The sequence below is a fragment of the Dinoponera quadriceps genome, unplaced genomic scaffold (genome assembly GCF_001313825.1).
Source record: "Dinoponera quadriceps isolate SergipeBrazil2010 unplaced genomic scaffold, ASM131382v1 scaffold1070, whole genome shotgun sequence".
Taxonomy (NCBI): domain Eukaryota; kingdom Metazoa; phylum Arthropoda; class Insecta; order Hymenoptera; family Formicidae; genus Dinoponera; species Dinoponera quadriceps.
The window spans coordinates 574322-592670 of NW_014555341.1; the positions used below are offsets into that span (position 1 = coordinate 574322).

General features: G+C 44.1%; 1 protein-coding gene across 9 annotated transcripts in view; it reads right to left on the reverse strand.

The window, feature by feature from the left end:
- LOC106743906 (patronin) overlaps window positions 1-18349 on the reverse strand; it is a 71110-nt gene that overhangs the window by 25649 nt on the left and 27112 nt on the right. For all 9 annotated transcript variants that reach the window (XM_014618207.1, XM_014618209.1, XM_014618211.1 and 6 more), the window contains 2 exons: window positions 4743-4838; window positions 357-572 (listed from right to left, as the gene is read on the reverse strand). In XM_014618207.1, the coding sequence (XP_014473693.1) occupies window positions 357-572; window positions 4743-4838 (312 nt within the window). The remainder of the gene's footprint in view (window positions 1-356; window positions 573-4742; window positions 4839-18349) is intronic.

Here is an 18349-nt window from a genome sequence, read left to right on the forward strand (position 1 = left end):
AGGAAGAAAAAACTATAGCCAGACAGACGTCCAACAAACATTTTGTTTAAAAGATATTAATATCGGAATATTTTAATATAAGATTTTATAAAAATTTATGAAAATTCTAATATAATTATAAATTCTGGGAATATGAGAAAGTATAAAGGCTTTTTCTCAATAAATTTTAATCACAAGCGAAAAGTGGAGAGGTATATATTGACACTTTGCACAAAGATATTTCCATCTAAGAATCGCGACGACGACATATATCGGATAGAACGTGCCGCGCGACCGCGAGTTGCGTCGTTTATTAAGGACATTAAGGACATTTAAATGAGACGGGAACGTGACTGCGTGACAACACGAAAGCTTACCATCTTGAGTGGTGAATTCTGAATGAGGATCGTTTCGGTGATCTGAGTATTGTTCTGCTCCGCGACGTAGACGCCTTTCCTGGCCAGAGCTTGCAGGATCCCACAGTGATTCTGATTGTGATAGTTCGGATCCGAATATATGTTGGCCAACGCGAGGCAATACAACTCCGCGTTGGAGAGCGCATGGACGATCTGCGGCTTCAGATGTTCCTGTTCCTGCGAACGTCCACAGATCCTCTGTTAGAGATTTATCATCGTCGCAAAATCGGACGTGCGATAAGAATCGCAGCTAATGCAATTGTGCGATTCGAAAATAAGAAGAAAGAACTCATTATTCTCACGCTCGACTAATTTCACCGCAATTAACGGAGTGATTTTCCTTTCTAGAGCGCGCCGAGCGAAGTGAGAGCGCCACAGATGATCGCGTTCGACGGCGACCTTGCTTTCACAATCGCGTCTGGCTCGTTTTTTTTTTTCAACATGACCGTTTTCATGCTCAGACCGAAGATCACGCGAGTGACTCCGTTTTGACCGAAGTGGCGACGGCCGACAAGGTCGAAAGACGAGTTTACCGCGGAAATCGATGAACGTTACCGCACACGTGGCATTTCCTGCGAGGCTTCTCGAGGCAGCCGCGATTATAGGAAAGACGGAAGCGAACGATCGAGACTTCAGGCGCACAAAAAAAATGCCGGAATCGCAATCCCAGCGTGAAACAACCGTACACTCGGCATCGTGTGTTTCTTCCCCTCGAAAGCGCGTTAGAAACTGATTCATGTACGCCGAAGTTACGTACATTGCCTTAGCCAGGTGTCGAGCCTAAGGATTTCCCTATTTGCCGAGTCGCACGCCAATTCGATTATCGAATTTTCGACAGTGTCCCTAAAGCCTCCTTCTATTTTTCCCGGCTTTGTAACCAACAGAGTTAATGTAAATATACAAAATTTAACAATCAAAATGCATTTTTTCTCACGCAAAAATAAATCCGAAGCAAAGCCGCTCTGTAGAATTAAAAGTTTAACCCTATGCTAAAATCTGGATTTGGGCTCGTTTGATCTCGCGAACGAGCAGACAGAGGCGCGCTCCAAAAAGCGGGGGGCCGTTCAAACGGCACATTGTGTAAGGAGAACCGGCGACGAAGAAATCATTACAGATGGGAATAAAGAGAACTATCGATTTCGCAGCCCCGGTCTTGTCCTCTCGCCGTTCTGTAGGGGCCACAATAAAAGCGAGCTTTAATAACGCCCAGGAAATCAAGACTATTGTGACCCGCAGCGCGGAAGTGTTCGAAGCACGGCGAAACTCGGCGCCGGGGGGGGGGGGAACAATCGTTACCGGAACAATTAAAAAATATGACTCCGCGGCCTTCTTCGTCTTGTATTTTCTTCCCCCTCCCTCTTCTCTCCCGCGATCTCTCTCTCTCGCGAAGGCCTTCTTACCGGATCCATTAATTTCCCGTGTCAAAACAGCTCCGTAATTAGATTCTCCGTTGAATCGGCCTGAACTTCGCGAAATGCCACCTTTCCCGGCGAAGATCGCGCCGAACTTCCGACTTGCGAGCCGACAGTCGAGCTGTGCAATTGGCACGTGCATGGCTCCGAGGAACATTCTCCTCGCCTCGAGTTTAGCGTGGAGGATTGTGTGGGCGAAGTGTATCGACGGATAGAATCTCTAAAAAGTTTTCTTTTTCCCTTTCGCGGAGTTACCGGGCGAACGGCAGGCAGAGGAACGATAGGCAGAGGGATATGCCAAGTGGAGATAATTGAAAGATAGTAAGCGGCGGGATTGCACAGCGCGATAGTCTAATAAATATAATTACGCGTGGGTCGGTGGGGTCGAAAAAAGGAAAGAGGTTGGGAGGGAGGGAGAGAAACGAGAGACACGAAAGGCAAAAACACACGGTGTCGATGATCGTTAGTTATCTCGTTACGTGCGGGTGAGCGGGTGTGTGCGTAAAGGAAAACGCACTATCACGAAATGCGAGCGCATTATTTACACAAACCTCCCATATTCGTTCGTGAAAGGTTTTCTCGAGTCGTTTCATATTAACCGTCCGTAAATTGGACCGTGGAAATTCGCGTGTACACGCGTGCTTCTCCTCGTCTTTATTTCATGAGCGATTTGAGCTTCCTCATCTTGCGTGCACGTGCGAGAGGTCTAGTCGGGGAGAATCTCTTCCACGATGACGAGGGGGCTTTTTTCGAGAAGGTGCTTTTGCGCTGAGCATCGCGGGAAAATATTTTTCTAACTCTGACTTGTAAACATGCGCGCGAGGAAGCCAGGAATATGCTTCTCCCCTGGCCATTGCACGTCACCACCCTGTGCGAAAGTGCCCGAGCTTTCGCACGGATTTTTTCTCGTAAATATATATGGAGAAACAGAGGAATGTAAGGTATCGCGCGACAGTAAAAAAAAAAAAAAAGAGGATGAAAAAATAAATAAAATGAAAAAGGCAAATCTCTCTCTCTCTCTCTCTCTCTTTCTATTTGTCTCTGTCGAACGTCCTCCCCATTTCACTTCCCTCGACGGAATGCTCGAGAGCCGCCGGCGTATCCGTCAAAAGTACGTATTTTTACATCGAAATACGGCCGGTATTTTGATGTAATTCCCCCGCGTCGCGCGGCAAAGGAAGGCACTTTTCATGAGTCATCTCGACACTTACTCCACGAGAATATCCGAGGAGCTTCCTCATTTCGCGTCGACCCATATTTGCGAGGCACGGATTTCAACGGAATACTATCGGGAGAAAACGCGAGCGCGACGACGCGACGAGCTGGTCTCGCGCGATTCACTGATGATTCTCGCGGCGGAGAATTGCACTGGCCGCTCAATAATGCCATTACTTTAATTGGATCGGCAGCGACGACGGTGACGAAATTACGTGATGTAACGCGGAGAAATGCGGGAAGCGCGGGTCTCGCTCGCGTCAAATATTTATACGTGCGTTGTATGGATTCGTGTACACGGAAAAGAATATTGTAAAAATTACCATAAAATTTTGCAACGCCATACCGGAATTATGACTGAAATTATGATGTATGGTGTAATATTTAAGGATATATATTATATGTACGGGTTATTAAACATTACAATAATTTCGACAATAATTTCAGTATAATTATTTACAATATTTGTCCTGTGTAATGTAAATACAATATACACAGGGTGAGACGATAATTATCAAAGCACTTTGAACATCTTCGAAATGAGAGAATAATTTATCTAACAGAAACTGTAATAATGTCAACGGTCATCACCACGAGCATCTTCTGCAAATTTAAACTTTCTTCATCTTCGTCATTAATAAAACAAATTTTATTTCTTAAAAATATTCAACGTGATGATAGTTATTACTTCGTCCTGCAGCAAAGTGTTTACCGAGAGGAAAAAGTATCTAAAAACTTAAAAATATTCGGTGAGTATTAATGACATATTTACTAAAATCTCATTTGATTGTTTACTATATTCAAAAATTTGTGCTAATTGAAGAAATTTTCTGAAACCCAAAGAAATATCTCAAAGAAATTGTTTCTTCTGTAAACATGCACATTGTTATTATTTTTTCAGTTAAAACAAAAAGAAGGGAATATAGTTGAAGCCGAAAATGACCATAATTTCTCTCAATGCGTAGAAGCTCAATTTTCGCGAAGTTTCGCCGTCTCGCGGCGATGCCGGCCGCATTTTCCCGCGCGGCGACAGCGCGAAGTCACGGTAATCGTCGCGGCGACTCGTAATGCACGCGACTTTCGTTCCTCATCATCAGAGTTTAGCGCGATATTGTGTTCTTTCGCCAAGTATTATTAGCATCCACTCGCCGGTGCAGATGCATCGGCGTAACTTCACGGCGTGCCACCTTTCACAAACCGGTAGACCCGCCGGTTTCTCCGTTACGGAATAACCGACGTGTGCCACAAAAGAGAGTACTCGCTCGGGAGACAACATCCCAGCCGGAAGCTGGGAGGAGACTTTTCGCGGGGGAAAAAATTCATCCGTTTCGCGGCGAAGAGAGTAGTAGAGATGGGAGCTACCGCGATGCCCGCAATAATTCAACGAGAGTGAAAAGGAGCGTGGTATAATGTGTCTTGGGAAAATCCATCTTACCGAGGAGGGCGCGTAAAAAATTCAGAGGAATTACACGGTAGCAAATGAAAAGACATTAAGAGGCTCCTCACCGGGAAAAATGTAAATGTTCGTGAACAGAAAACTGCGAATACACGTTTCAGAATTAAATTCCTGATCGCGCACGAATATTACAACAAGCAACACCTGCGACGGACGTGTACTTCGGGTAAACGAAAACTTGTTAATAAGAGAAGCTGCCTTTGTCGAACTTTCGACGGCCTTGGGAGCTAGAAACTGAAGCGGGGATCTCTCGTTCAAGCTTACCTCGTGATCACGATAATACGGCTCGCGGAGCTTCTCCGGCACTCGATTGTTGTACGCCTTCGACAGGAGCCATTTCACGGAGGCACGTTGTTTGGCCTGAAACGCGAAAAGATACGTGAAACTTCCAGTTCGCGTCGAGCGTATAAGAAACCTGTACCCTAAGCGCGAAAGTATCGAGTAGGGACAGTACTACTCGACATATTCGAATACTCCGGTACAATTCGGATATTTCACCGACAAATTATTCGAAGTTTCGAACTCGATATTCGAAATATCGCAGCACATTTTGTTGCACTCTCCAAAACTAGTTCTGTAAACAGCTTTGATATTTCGAAGATAGAGATCGGACCTTCGAATAATTCAATCGAGATATTTATGAAATACTTATAAGATATTTTCTAGTTCTTGAAAGTTTCAAATATTTAAACATTCGAATATCCAAATGTTCGAATTTTTACACTTCAAAACTTTATTACTCGAATATAATTTCTAGTATCGAATATTATTTCCTTAGTATCGAGTAGTCGTTCTGTTGACTGGCTTTAATGAATTTTCCAGAAAAAAGATTCTTTAAAGACGCGTCAATTTCCACTTGATCGTGCCACGACGAGTTGCAGTAAGAAATCGCAATTGTCGCGTCGAGAAAGCCGATTTTCCAAGTAACTCGAGTTCGTATCTGCAAGTGCGAACACGCGCTCGATGAATGCATCAAGTTGCCGCATCATTCCGTTCGGGCACGTGAAAAAGTATGCCTCGCGTATCGCATGCGAGATCTAACAGTTTTTATCTCCGCTACGTTTTCAGATTTCACACTGATTCCGTCGATTTCGCTCGAGAGGCAATTATCTATCGCGTGTTTTGCCTCGCTTAACGTACGGTTCGGTGAGAAGGAGAGCCGAAAATGACACTGACGGACTCGGAAACTTTCACACATGTGGAGCCGGGCCATTAAATTTCCAAGTTCAGATGCGCAAAACTTTCAAATACACGTCCCTTCTATCGTATTTATAGCTGGAAACGTATTTTCAATTCATAAAGTGTCAGTGCTCCTATTAGCTTTCTCAGTAAAGCAATAAATCAGTTTCATTTTTTGTCGCTACGAAATTTTAAAGAACAAGAGCTATTTTATAAGATAAAATGTCAAAATTGTCCCAACTGTGTCCCTCATATCTCTTCTATATTAGAGATCCCGCTGATGTTGATTCCCATCAAAACCCCAGCGTGAAATCTCTCTCGTCACGTGTCTCCGTCGCTGCCGTCGTGAATCATCGAACGGGCGATTTCTGCTTGTCGTCGGGAGATGTTCTCTGGGAGAGAGTACTTGGCGAAAAGCGGAGATCCGAAGTCACCGGCGCGCCACGGGCCGTGACTTTTGACGTCCCACTAGCGTGAGTTCCTAAATTCCTCGCCGAAACTTTTCCCCAGGCGGGTGTTGGCATACGAAATTGCACACCTAATCAATTTGTCGAGCAGCTCCGAACGGGAACGAAGAGGAGAAGGAAGTGAGGCCGAAGAGGAGGAAGAGGAAGAAGCCGCTGGAGGGCTGGGGAGGATGGGAGTGGCCGTCGTATGAGGTCACGCCGCGCGCGCTACGGCAGTGTGTTATGAAGATTAAAGTGGCACGAGGAAGTTTCTGACGCTCCTGTAAAAACGCCGCCGCGGCACGGCGTAATCATTCATCGCGGCCAGATTGATAATGTCGACGGCGAGCGGCGCGAATTATTCGATATTTACCGTCGAGCGATTTTCTCCCAACGATTTTTTTTTGTTGCTTTTTCACTCTCTCTTGTCATTATTCTTATTCTTCAATTTATCTCCTTTCTTTCTCTGATTTTTTCTTTCTTTCGTTTACTTGATATATCTTCTCTCTCTCTCTCTCTCTCTCTCTCTCGTCTTGCTATTCGTATTTTTTATTCTTAAGGGGATATAATTGAAAATTTTACCGAGAGAATACTAATTTTCCTTTTCTGTTTTACGTCTTGTTGGTTGTGCAGAATTATAAATGTTTTTATACGGTAAAAGTACGTGAGAAAATGAGTTGGAATGTTGCCCGTATAGTACGTGACACAAATGATTAAAAATGTCAAAGTGACACCTCTGGCTGTCAGTTAACGTAAATATTTACCTGACGCAGAAATGCTGCAGCTTGTACGTACCGAACGTACTTCAATCAGGAGAGTGTCAAAGAACATTTTTATTTATACTTTTTCAATGAAATTTCGAGGCTTGAAAAGATACGCAAAGTTTGTCGAAAAATATATCTTGGTTAGATTTTCCGTTAGATATAGTAAAACGCAATTCATCGCATTCACATTTATATTATATTTACATAACATTTATATACACGAGAAATACAAAAAAATTATGTCAGTATTGTATGATTATGTCAGTATTTATGTAATATAACATTTTGAGAATCGTCTATATATTATTGACGCTTATTAAGTCCGTCATCGATTTCGGGAGAGCATCTTTCTAACATCATGATATTATCATGTAACGTTCTTAAAGGGTCCGCCCTGGAATGTAAATAAACACTGTTTACCTCCCTCCTTTCCCTCTTTATTTCTCTCTCGCTTTCTCTCTCTCTCTCTCTCTCTCTCTCTCTCTAATTCGCAGCATCTCACACGTTCTATTAAACATCCGGAAAACAGATTGTTTATTTCTTCATTTTTCTCTTCTTTTCTCTGCATTAATGTATCTTTTCTTAACACTTGAAGAGAAATACAGCTCTAGAGCAATAATAAACGCGTCAATCAATCTCTCGCTCTCTGAAGTCTTAAATTAGATCGACGCTTCTCCGTTTATACAATTAAGAGAATTGTCAGAACGCACGTACCGCATTTAAACACTTATCAAGTTAACTGATTATAACCAATATTCAACTACTACTTGTCTACGTTCTTAAAAGGCTAATCCTCGGAACGATAATAAACGCGCATATTAATCTATTTATTTATCTATCTCTCCCTCGTGCAATCGTTTTAAGCTTCTCAGCGATCAATGATCACGTAAAGGCGTTTTCCGTTCATTTTATTACCCGTCTAATTTTCTCAGCGATGATACACAAACGACTGAGCAAACATTTGCCGGGTACACCGGCGGAAATTAACGACGGAAATTCTCACGACGCAGTTTGCTGTAATTAAATAATTTTCACTCTCCGTAGCGGTGACTCTTTCTCTCTCTTTCTGATCTCCTTTCGTAATAATAATAATAATAATAATAATAATAATAATAATAATTTAAAAGCGACGAACACACACAGGACAGGTTACCGTACCTGGGACATTGATTATCGATTGCTACTTTGGTAACGGTGTTATCCCAACACGCGTGTTATCTACAGTCCACATGGGAGCGGCCTGGCCACGGCGGGAGATAATCCGGCGCGTCCCGCAGAAAATGTTTGACTATCAATTTCCATCGTGCTGCCGTTCGCGCATGTTCTGACGTCAACCGCGTCGAAGAGACGGAAGGATGCCCCGACGAATCCTTCAGCCGTGAAATTGAAATAAGGAAGAGATTGGGCGAGGATATGGGTCCGGAAGGTACGACGGTGATGACGACGAGAAGAGCGAGAAAGAGAGAGAGAGAGGATGCGACCAGCGCGCGTCCCGGCTGCGCGGAAAATCCGCACAGATATCATTTCGCCGCGAAACGGTACTTAAATTAAACGTTAAAATGCACAGCGCTGCACTCTTTCGCAGATGCAAATGTGAAATTGCGATATGATATTTCCTCGTGAAAATCGCGGCCATACTCCCGGAGAGGAAGAACAAAAAGCGATTACGATAGCTGGGATGGGACACCATAACATCTCCTAGTTTCCCCCTTAGAATATAATAATATAATCGCACAGTAAAAGAGAATATTCTTCCCCTATATTACAATATTCTTTCATCACAGCTACAAATACCAAGCACTTTTTCCTCGGTGTAATTTCATTAAAAGGTAGTGCAAGACGGAGTCAGCCAACGGAAGCTTTCATTTTTTTCTCTCATTACATAATCCCGTCAAGAGCCCGGCCGGCGGGCCGATCGATCGATCTCGGTAGTTTGGAATAATGACCCGCGTAATGGCTGACTGTAGCTCAACGTCGCGAATAGATTATTCCGTTCCCCGTCCGTGGACGATCAAACAATGAATCGTAACAAGTAATTACGAGTTATTAATTCCAGCCTACAGCTTCCAGCCAACATCACGAGCGCGAATCGCGGCGGTGGGGGAGACGGAGGCCACGAAATCAGTTCGGGATCGACGATTCACCTGGCGAGACCGCTCGGCAATCTCCACTATCGCGCTCATTCGCATCGTAGACGACAACGACGAAACGCGTCGTTGCAACTCGATTCGGAGATTGCGGGTAATGTAAGTGTATACCGAGTGATCCGCAGCAGTTTCCTCCGGCGCGGAATTCTTTTTAACCACGCCGAAACGAGCTTGAAAACTTTATCGCGTACTACCTTCTCTCGTAAATCTTTATAACTCCCGACATTATCCAGTTAATAAAGCACGAGCTGAAAGCTCGTAAAAATTTACGCCGAATTACACGAAGTTTGAATTTGTTCGTCCTTCCTTATACTTCCACCATTTTCCCCCGGTAAATTACATCACGAGTATTGTCTCGACGTTTCGAAGCTTGCGTTGTATCAACGAAAGGGATCAACGAGGGTCTATTTCAAGTGTCTCCCGAGCCGAGAGAGCCGCCCCGTATACATTTCGCGGTATGTAAACTAGCACACGTGTCGTCCGGCGCAGGAACCGACTCACCGAAGCAACGCACGCACGTAACGCACGCGTTGCACGCGCGTGTGCTTGACGTTTACGTTCGTCTATAAAAAGAAGCCGTGTCATCGCTAACAACTGGTCATGTTACACGATACGGAATGTCGTAGCCACCGTAGCACAGAAGGCGATTCAGATTCGATCGATCGAATCCGACCTACCCGCGACGAGGGAGAGGACGGTCTCGGCTCGGTGATCCACGACCGTTCGCCGTCGCGTCATCGATCTTTATTAGATCGCCCGAGATTCCGTGGCCGATACCGTGGCGACGTTGTCTGATTCAGATCCCCGTCCGCACGATGACAACGCGAGAATAACGCCCGGAGAGAAGACGTCGACTTTCATTTATGCAAATGAGTTACACGCCAGTAATGCGTAGTAACGCGTACACGCAGTTTCCGCGCGTATACGCAGTTTCCGCGCGCGATATTTCAGATCCGATAAATGTGTGACGGGGAGGGGGGAACGACGTTGAAAAATGTGTATCTCTCGTGTGTCGGGTATGAACGAAAATGTCGGAGGTTCCCGGCTGCAATTTACGCGACGCATAAATCCGCTGTTATTCGCGAAATTCATTAATTCGCGACGGCATTAAAACGGTGACGATCGATCGGTCTTCGATTGATGACGATCCCGCATAGAAATTTCCCCGGATTTTCTCATTATACGGTACACTGAGACTTCCATTTGGTCGAATCAGCGAAATTTTTGCTTGGGTAAACAAATGTTTTGCTTGCAAGGACCAAGATTTAGTTCTCCGAACCAAGGATCGGTTCTTCAAACCGTTTTTGTTCGTCCGAATGTGAACAAGGATTTGGTTGATTCAACTAAATGGGTTTCTCAGTGTATAGATTCCGATTAGAATATCCAACTTTCCACAAGCAGCAGCCACAGTAGGAAATGACAACCGGATTTATGTCATTGTTCTTCCGCAGTGCTATTGCAATGAATTTTGAAACTATTTTCACAGCGCTGCCAGTACTGCTGCCAGTCTGAATTTCGAAACGCAGCCATGCCAGGAATCGTATGTTTGAAACATTACCCTTCTAACCGGAACCCGCGTAGATTTCTCAGCTGGAATTCATAATCATTTTGGGAAATCGGGCTGGGGATCCCAATTAGATAGTCGAGAAATTTTCTATGCGGGACGTCGCTCCGTGGCGGACGCGTCGCGCATCCGCCGCGGCCACAAATCAAGAATCTATCAGATAGAAAGCGGGCCAGGCTTTTACCTCTTGCAAGAGCGGAGCGAGGATCGCGGAAAGCAGAGACACCGCGCGGTAATCGCCGCCCTGATCAAGAATATAACAATCACAGTGATAATCCACAGTCTAATAATCAAGCAGCGAGAAATTTAAGCTTTGCTGGCTAAGTAGTCCCAGTCGTATATATACATCCGCTCGTTAGCAACTCGGATTACCCTTAAATCATGTAGCACGCTCGCCGGCTGCCTTTCTAAAGATTACCGCACGTGTGCAGTTCGCAAATTAAGCGCCAGCTTGCGGGCTTGTGGACGAGATCGTGCGGGAAGAATTGCATGAAATTTCTACAAACGATACATTACTACGTGTACACACGGGCATCGTCCGTTCGTTCGCGTACATCCGCCGTTCAATCTTTCAATTGAACCGGCCCGCCGCCGCCGCCACAGAGGCGCGACGCCAGACCCTGGTGTGAACGATGGAAGTTCTTAATATGGATTCCGGCCATGGGCATTGCCCACGCGACGTCGTGCGAACGAGGAAAAAAAACACGCGATTCTCGCCGCCGCAGATCGCGCGAAAAGCGGGCGAGAACGCAGTCGCGTGACAGATAAGCGCGCTGTGTCGAGATGCGAAATGCTAATACGCTATTATAGCACAGCTATACAAAGTACCTCCTCTCCACGAAGTGAAGAATATAACTTCACAATGTGTGTGTGTGTGTGTGTGTGTGTGACAAATCTTGACAAATCTCAGTGTGAAAACAAATATCCGCAATATGAAAAAAAAATCTCCGCTCGCTTACTCGACACAATGTACTACCGCCTAGATGATGTCCGCGCGATTGTGCGAGGTGCACCTTCGACTTTCCCGCGGAAATATTTATCGTCGCTCGCGGGTGAGTAACATTTTCGAAGAGTTTCGAAACACACACTGTATGAATGAACTGAAGCGGTCGACGGTGTGCGTTCCTTTAAACGCCAACGCAGTGACATTCCGTGCCGTATCGATTTGAGCACTTTTTCTACGAGGCATTCGAAAACCAAAACACACAACATAAAAAAAATATAACGCGTAATATATGAATTCCCCGTGGGGTCCTGTCGGTGTTTCGTTATTAAATAAATTGAACATAAACTGACTGGTAAGCAAGAAAATTCATTCAAATTTCGTGCACAGGAAAAAAATACTCGAATCAAATAGACGTAATTACCCGTTTCTCAGCCTCTTAAATCAAATAATATTTTTATAAACTTAATCATATTTTAATATGCTAGTCGTAAATATTTACTTAAACGCAGTTTACTAATACTTCACGATTTGTAAATGAATTATTGAATGTAAGTGTAAAATGATTCTAAATTTAAAAGAATATTTACTAGAGTTCCCTGGTAGAAATGTATGCAGTTTTCCTAGACACTCATTCACTTACTGTCTAGTATTAATGCATTCTCATTAGTTGTAACAACACAATAGGAAATAGGCAAAAACTTGATAATTTTATTCGGGGGTACTTCTGGGACAAAACTGCCTATTTTATGAGCAACAGGCTTGCTTGTTAATTAATTGAATAATTTCTTGTCTACTTATTGTTCTGTATATATAGTTGTTGTTACATTGTTATAATGTTGTTACATAGTTATTTATACTTGTTATACATTTGTTATATAGTTTTCGTTCGGCAAATGGATTTTGCGCATTTTTGTGCGCGGTAACTTTTTAACGGTAGCATTTTCTTTCAGTGCGTAAATTGTCGTTTTTACGAGGTTTACCAAGATAATATCGAGAGTTAAATAAAAGCGCTCGCCGCGATTGTTCGTGCCGACAAGCTTTAAATTCACGGTCGAATAGGCTCGGTCGCATCGCAACGAGTGAACGCGTTCACCACCGCAGCAACAGCAGGCGGACAACACCTGCAGCAGCAGCAACTTTTCTTTCTGTTGCTAGCGCGTACCCCCCGCGGAATTTATCGGACTACTTGCACGGCACATGAATGCGCGTCTAGGCGCGGTTAGGTCGAGCAATAAGGCCGCGGCAGATATAACCCTAGCCTAGGCAGCTAGCTAGGCGAGCGGTGAAAGACGCCGGGGTCCGGATTACCGGCGGCTAAGTTGCGGATTTCGCGGATTAGAAGCAACCGCTCGACGGCGTGGTCGGAATATTCACAACGTGGATCCCCCCGCGAAATTCTCTTAACCTCGTTATTTCCTCGAGTAAAAAAAAGACCTGCGATCGTTCGCGTCGATGTAACCTTTGACGCGTTTGCTACCAGGACTACCAGGATTTGGAGGACTCTCCTCCCCACCACCTTGTATTTTTTTTTGCGTAATTGTGTATAGACTTATAAGGAAACACCCAAACTTTTCGATTTGGATCAACTTTTGTGAGTGGGTAGGGTGACTTAATATATGAATAATGATATGCGTAATCCTGACTCGGGTTTGTCGTTTAAAGGGATACGATTTTCGATCTTGAAACAGAAAGAACGCTTCCATTTTTTCGCGTATAATTCTTAAACTGTAAGAGGTAGAGAAAAATATTTAATGAAAGTTTAATGGTAACGAATTAAATACGCTTGAAATTTCCTAACATAATAATATCAGAATTATCCTAAAGAAAATCGAAAGCGCGATGCTACGGGAATTACGACGAATATCCGGGAAAGCAAGGAGAATTAGGGTAGTATGCTAACTGTAAAACGGCAAAGTGTGTTTGTCGCAGAGTTTTATTTGCACAAGGCAGAGACGACACGCACTTTCTAGACACGTACTGACTGACTGACTGACTGACTGACTGACTTCCAGTCAGCGACGAGTAGTAGGTTGGTAGGTTTGCAAGTGGCAGGATAAGGTGGTGCCTACGCGACCAGATGGACACTCGTCAGAGCTATTATGAGAACCCACGGTTCTCCGCCGGTCTCCATCTTTGGCGACCGCCTGTTCGAGGCGATCACGATCTCGGTGGGAATTCCCTCGAGGTACACCTCGAATTCCTCGCCGTCGTCGCGCACCAAAGACATACTCGCGGCGAACCGATTTAATCAGATCAGCTCCGCTCAGCGGATCGCTTATTTGCCATCTTCCCTTTCTGTAGAAAAGAAGATCGAGTTCACGCCGCGAACTTGAAGTTCTCGGCGCGAACGCTTCGTAAAAGTCGAATTCTTTACCTTGGAATTATGTAGGTCGACCGTGGATTGTGGTAAAATTGGCCAATGGGAAGTTCGCCGAATGTTATTCAGCGGCTGCAGAGGATAATTTTGTTTCCGTTCGACCGTGGACGACGAGACGAAGAGAGAGAGAGAGAGAGAGAGAGAGTTACCCCGATGAAGGGAATGGAAAGGTGCACAGCGGTAGCCTTAGCTCGCCTTCGGTCCCTCCCTCTTCCATCCTCCCACTTACAACTTATTTCCGGCTTGCCCTGAGATCCTGTCGGCGAACTCGGGGAACGAGATGTATTTCCTTGACGCCTCGTAATTCTTTCCGGAAACGCTCGTTGGCCCGAAGCATTAAACAGATTGCGACTCGTGTAAAAATTGGATGTTGCGAGGTAGTAAAATGTATGCGCGCTCCTCTGTCGAGTTGCAATCCCGACGGGATTTCATCGGGCCAGCTGTCAGAACGAATTCTCGTGACAACTCGAGAGGTAGTGTGATTGAGACGGGCGGAAGCGGGAGAAATGATTACGGAGGACGAGCCGAAATCGATCGGAAATTTCACGAGAAAATTCCGAGTACGAAACGGAGGGAAATAATTTTACTGCTCTAGTGAAATCACCGTTCCTACTGAATATTTGTTATGGCAGCGATAAGGTTTAGTTAGCATAACGAAATTGGCGAATTATTCATAATTAGAGCGGAAACAATTTAGTTTCGTTTTAACAATTCGTTTTAAAGTTTAGTTTTAACAGTTTTAGTAGAAAGTTTTGTCGCCAGGATAGGAAAATTTCGCCGAGTGAAATTTGTCTTTAGGACACGTTAAATTGCTGTTAGGAAATAGTGGTTTCCTATGTTTACTAATTTCTTCTTACAGCAAGATAATTTGTATTTGTATTCAGCAAAATATATCCAGCGAATAGCAACTATTACTCTTAACAAATCGCTTTGCAGATTCCACATAATAATTGCAATTAAAATATAAAAGAAAATATGCATATGAAAAATTAAAAAATATTAAAATTAGTATTTTTTATAAAACATAAAAAATATGACGTCATATTTTGCTACAATGGCATAAAATTTACTATAGTGGCAAATTATTTTTCTCCTTGTAAATTTCCGCCGTTAGTGTTTAATTAGTGTTTAAAAATGATGCAGCAAATCTAAGTTGAGGTTATTTTATCTCATAAAAATCTTAAGAAAGAAATAAACGTTGCATTACTGCCTGGCAACTAGTTATGATCTTTCATCTCGCAACTGTAGTTTCTTCTGTCTAACCATCAGCTATTTATCTAGCCATTATCTAGCCATTAAGAGATGTGCACGTTATATTACTGGCTGCAGTACCGGTATTAGACACAAGTTTACTACCTCGCGGCTGGATATTTACGAGGTTCAATTTTTATCAGGGATGTTACCACAAAAAAATAGACCTGCGCTCGCGAGGAATATAGAAACCGTATATACGCTTTATCGCTATCGCGTGTGAACTTTACGATCCTAAATCCGCTTATGGGATCGATATCCAGAGGAAGAAACATCTGCCACACTTGCGTCGACTATCTCACAGCTGATGATAAAAAAAGTCGGTATCCGTGCGACTTGTTTGGATACGTTTGGAACTTTCACAGTTGCAGATTTGCGGAGAGAAACGGCAGGAAGGAACAGAGGGAGGCAGGAAAGAAGGCAGGATCGAAAGGCAGCGCCGGATGTGCTTCTACTGTGCTCCTGGCGAAGTGCTCGCGAAATTAAACAGACCGTTTCCGGCCTCTCTCGCCGTCGTCGTCTTCGGCAGCGTCTGTACCTTTTTCCCTTCTCCACGCGAAAACTTCGAACCGCGCGATAAATTCCGCCTTATAAAGAGCGTTCGCGAAAACGAAAAGGTGAAGTGAAAAAGTAACATCTTCATCGAATCCGCCGCCGGTTCGCTTTTTCCCGCGCGAGAATGTCGAGAGAAAACAGCTCGTCGTGCTTTCCAAAGCGAAAGAGAGACGATACATTTTTCAAAGAATCGTTACAATAGGAAAAAAAGTCAATTCGCAGGCACTCTCGAGAATAATAGACTTTTTCTGGTCTATCGTCCGCAAAAGTGTCTGCGAATTGGCTTCGTTTTAGTACGGGCGACATCTCTCAAATATCAGCCCACGGTACCGGCAATGTTGATAATTCACGAATCGAGGGGGGGGGGAGGGGGAGAATGCGCATCTGGCTGCGGAATTCCGCGAGTGCCTCACTGCGGATACTCTTTTCCTGCGCCGCCTGCCGAGCCGCACACGGTGGTTCACGACTGCATCGCGCCTTAAACGCGCTGCAAATCGCTCCGTGAATCAACTGGGATCGCGTTGGATTGATCGGCCGGCGAAATTCCCGCGAAATTCACTAGCCGTAATCTTCCGGTTAAGCACGCGCGCCCGCGCACGTGTGCGAATACACACGCACACAGCCGAGGAGGCCACTGGCTGTGTCAAATAATCGTGTATCGCGAACACAAAGAAAGATATTTCACCCGGCGGCGATTGGAATTGATCGAGCCGAAAAGGGGCCGTGTATCGATCGACGCGATATTTCGCGCAGCGATCCCGATTCTATCGTCGCCGTGCGGCGAAATCATAGCACGTCAATCTCGCCCTGTAATGTTGCAACTGGTCAGTTACACCTGCTTTTCCCCCCTTCCCCCCCTCTCTCCCTTCCTCTCTGTTCGCCGTAAACCGATGATGCGACGCAGCAGCGTCGTATAACGCAAACCTACTTGCTTGCCTTCGCGCATCGATCCGACACGATGACGCGCGTATATTCCTGTCCTTATTACATAATAATCTTAATCAACATTCTCAGCCTTATTACGCGCCTCACGCGATATTACGCGGAACGCGGATTATTCGCGCGTTACGTGAGCGCACGCAGTGTTTCGCTGTGTCCGAAAATTGGCAGAAGATAGAAAGGGGGGAGAGAGAGGGAGGAAGGGTNGAGAGAAGACGATTTCATAACATTCCGAGAACCTCCCATATAGACAAGCTCAATTAATCCTCGCAAAACAATGAATCAGTTTGGTGACATTGACGATAAGATTGTCTGCGATAAGAGGACGTGCGACCTCTATTAACCCTTTGCACTCGAGGGCTCCGCTATGGAGACAATGCAAATAACTTTCAGTTCATAACATAAGGATAAAGACAAATCGTAAAAACTATTGTGTATAGGATATATATTCCGCTCTTGCTATTTGCATTTGAGTTTGAAGAGTTTGAAGACAAATTTTAAATGGCTCTGCTTCGGAGCCCTCGAGTGCAAAGGGTTAAACTGATAGGACCAATCAGCAGAACCAAGCCGAATTAATTAGAATATTTAGTAGTGGAAAAGGGGAGATAAGATGATTTGTTAATTTTTCTAAACTAATAACAAATTAACGAGTCGACGTCCAACTCATTAGAGGCTTTTAATAATAATGAATAATCTGTCGTAGTTTAACTTTAATCAACGACAGTAGGTAATACAATAAAAAATGTATTTTGGATACATCTATATATAATTTTGCGGTACCTCTTCAGAAGAATTACATAATTATAATAAATATTTTCACTTTTCCTGTGAAACTGCTGTATAGTATACCCAATAATGCATATAACATAATATTATGTTTAATTTCTCATATTGCAGTATTTTTTAAATTAAATAAGTAAATAAGTTTAATTAAATAAGTAAATATAATAACTATATGAGATAAGACGATACATCATGTGTGAATATCATTTACGAGTAAGATGACGCATTTTTCAATTTATGCAGATGATAAGAAAAGCTTTAGTTTTAGCTATAGACAAAAATTGATCATTATTTTCGTCATTACGAAAATGAAGAAAACTCAACAAATCTCAAGGTCGTCATTTTACCTCCCCCTTTCCTCTACTTATTTTGTACTACCAAAGATAATTTTGTTTAATTTCTTAAAGATACTTCTTCTTTAAAATATGATCCTGCCAATTTAATGTCAAGCTAGCCGCGTCGTTTCTTCCAAATAACGTAGCAACGGCACGTGGCACAAAATTATCTTTAGCGGTTCACTTTAGTACGCAGAATGAGTACTAAATATTCCAATTGATCCGGTTTGATTCCAGCCGGCTTAATAGCGCTAAACGCGCGTCAGCTGAACTTGATCACGATCGGGAGACTCAGCTAGGCGGGTAACGTGCGTTTCTTATCGCGCGCTTTGCGAAATGATAACCACGCGCGATTTTTTTTCGCGAACGCGTCGGTGAGACGCGATTTGCATACTGGCCCGACCCGCTGCCAAAATCGATGGGACCGGACACGAGGCTGTCTGGGGGCGCGCGCGGCAGGGAGAACTCGAAGAATCGTCCTGCGAGTCACGAGTTACCGCTCCTTTTACGTATACAGTAGAGCGGCGTGCGCATTACCGGGCGGAGAGAGAGAAAAATAATGGCGTGGGCGGGGGACACGACTGT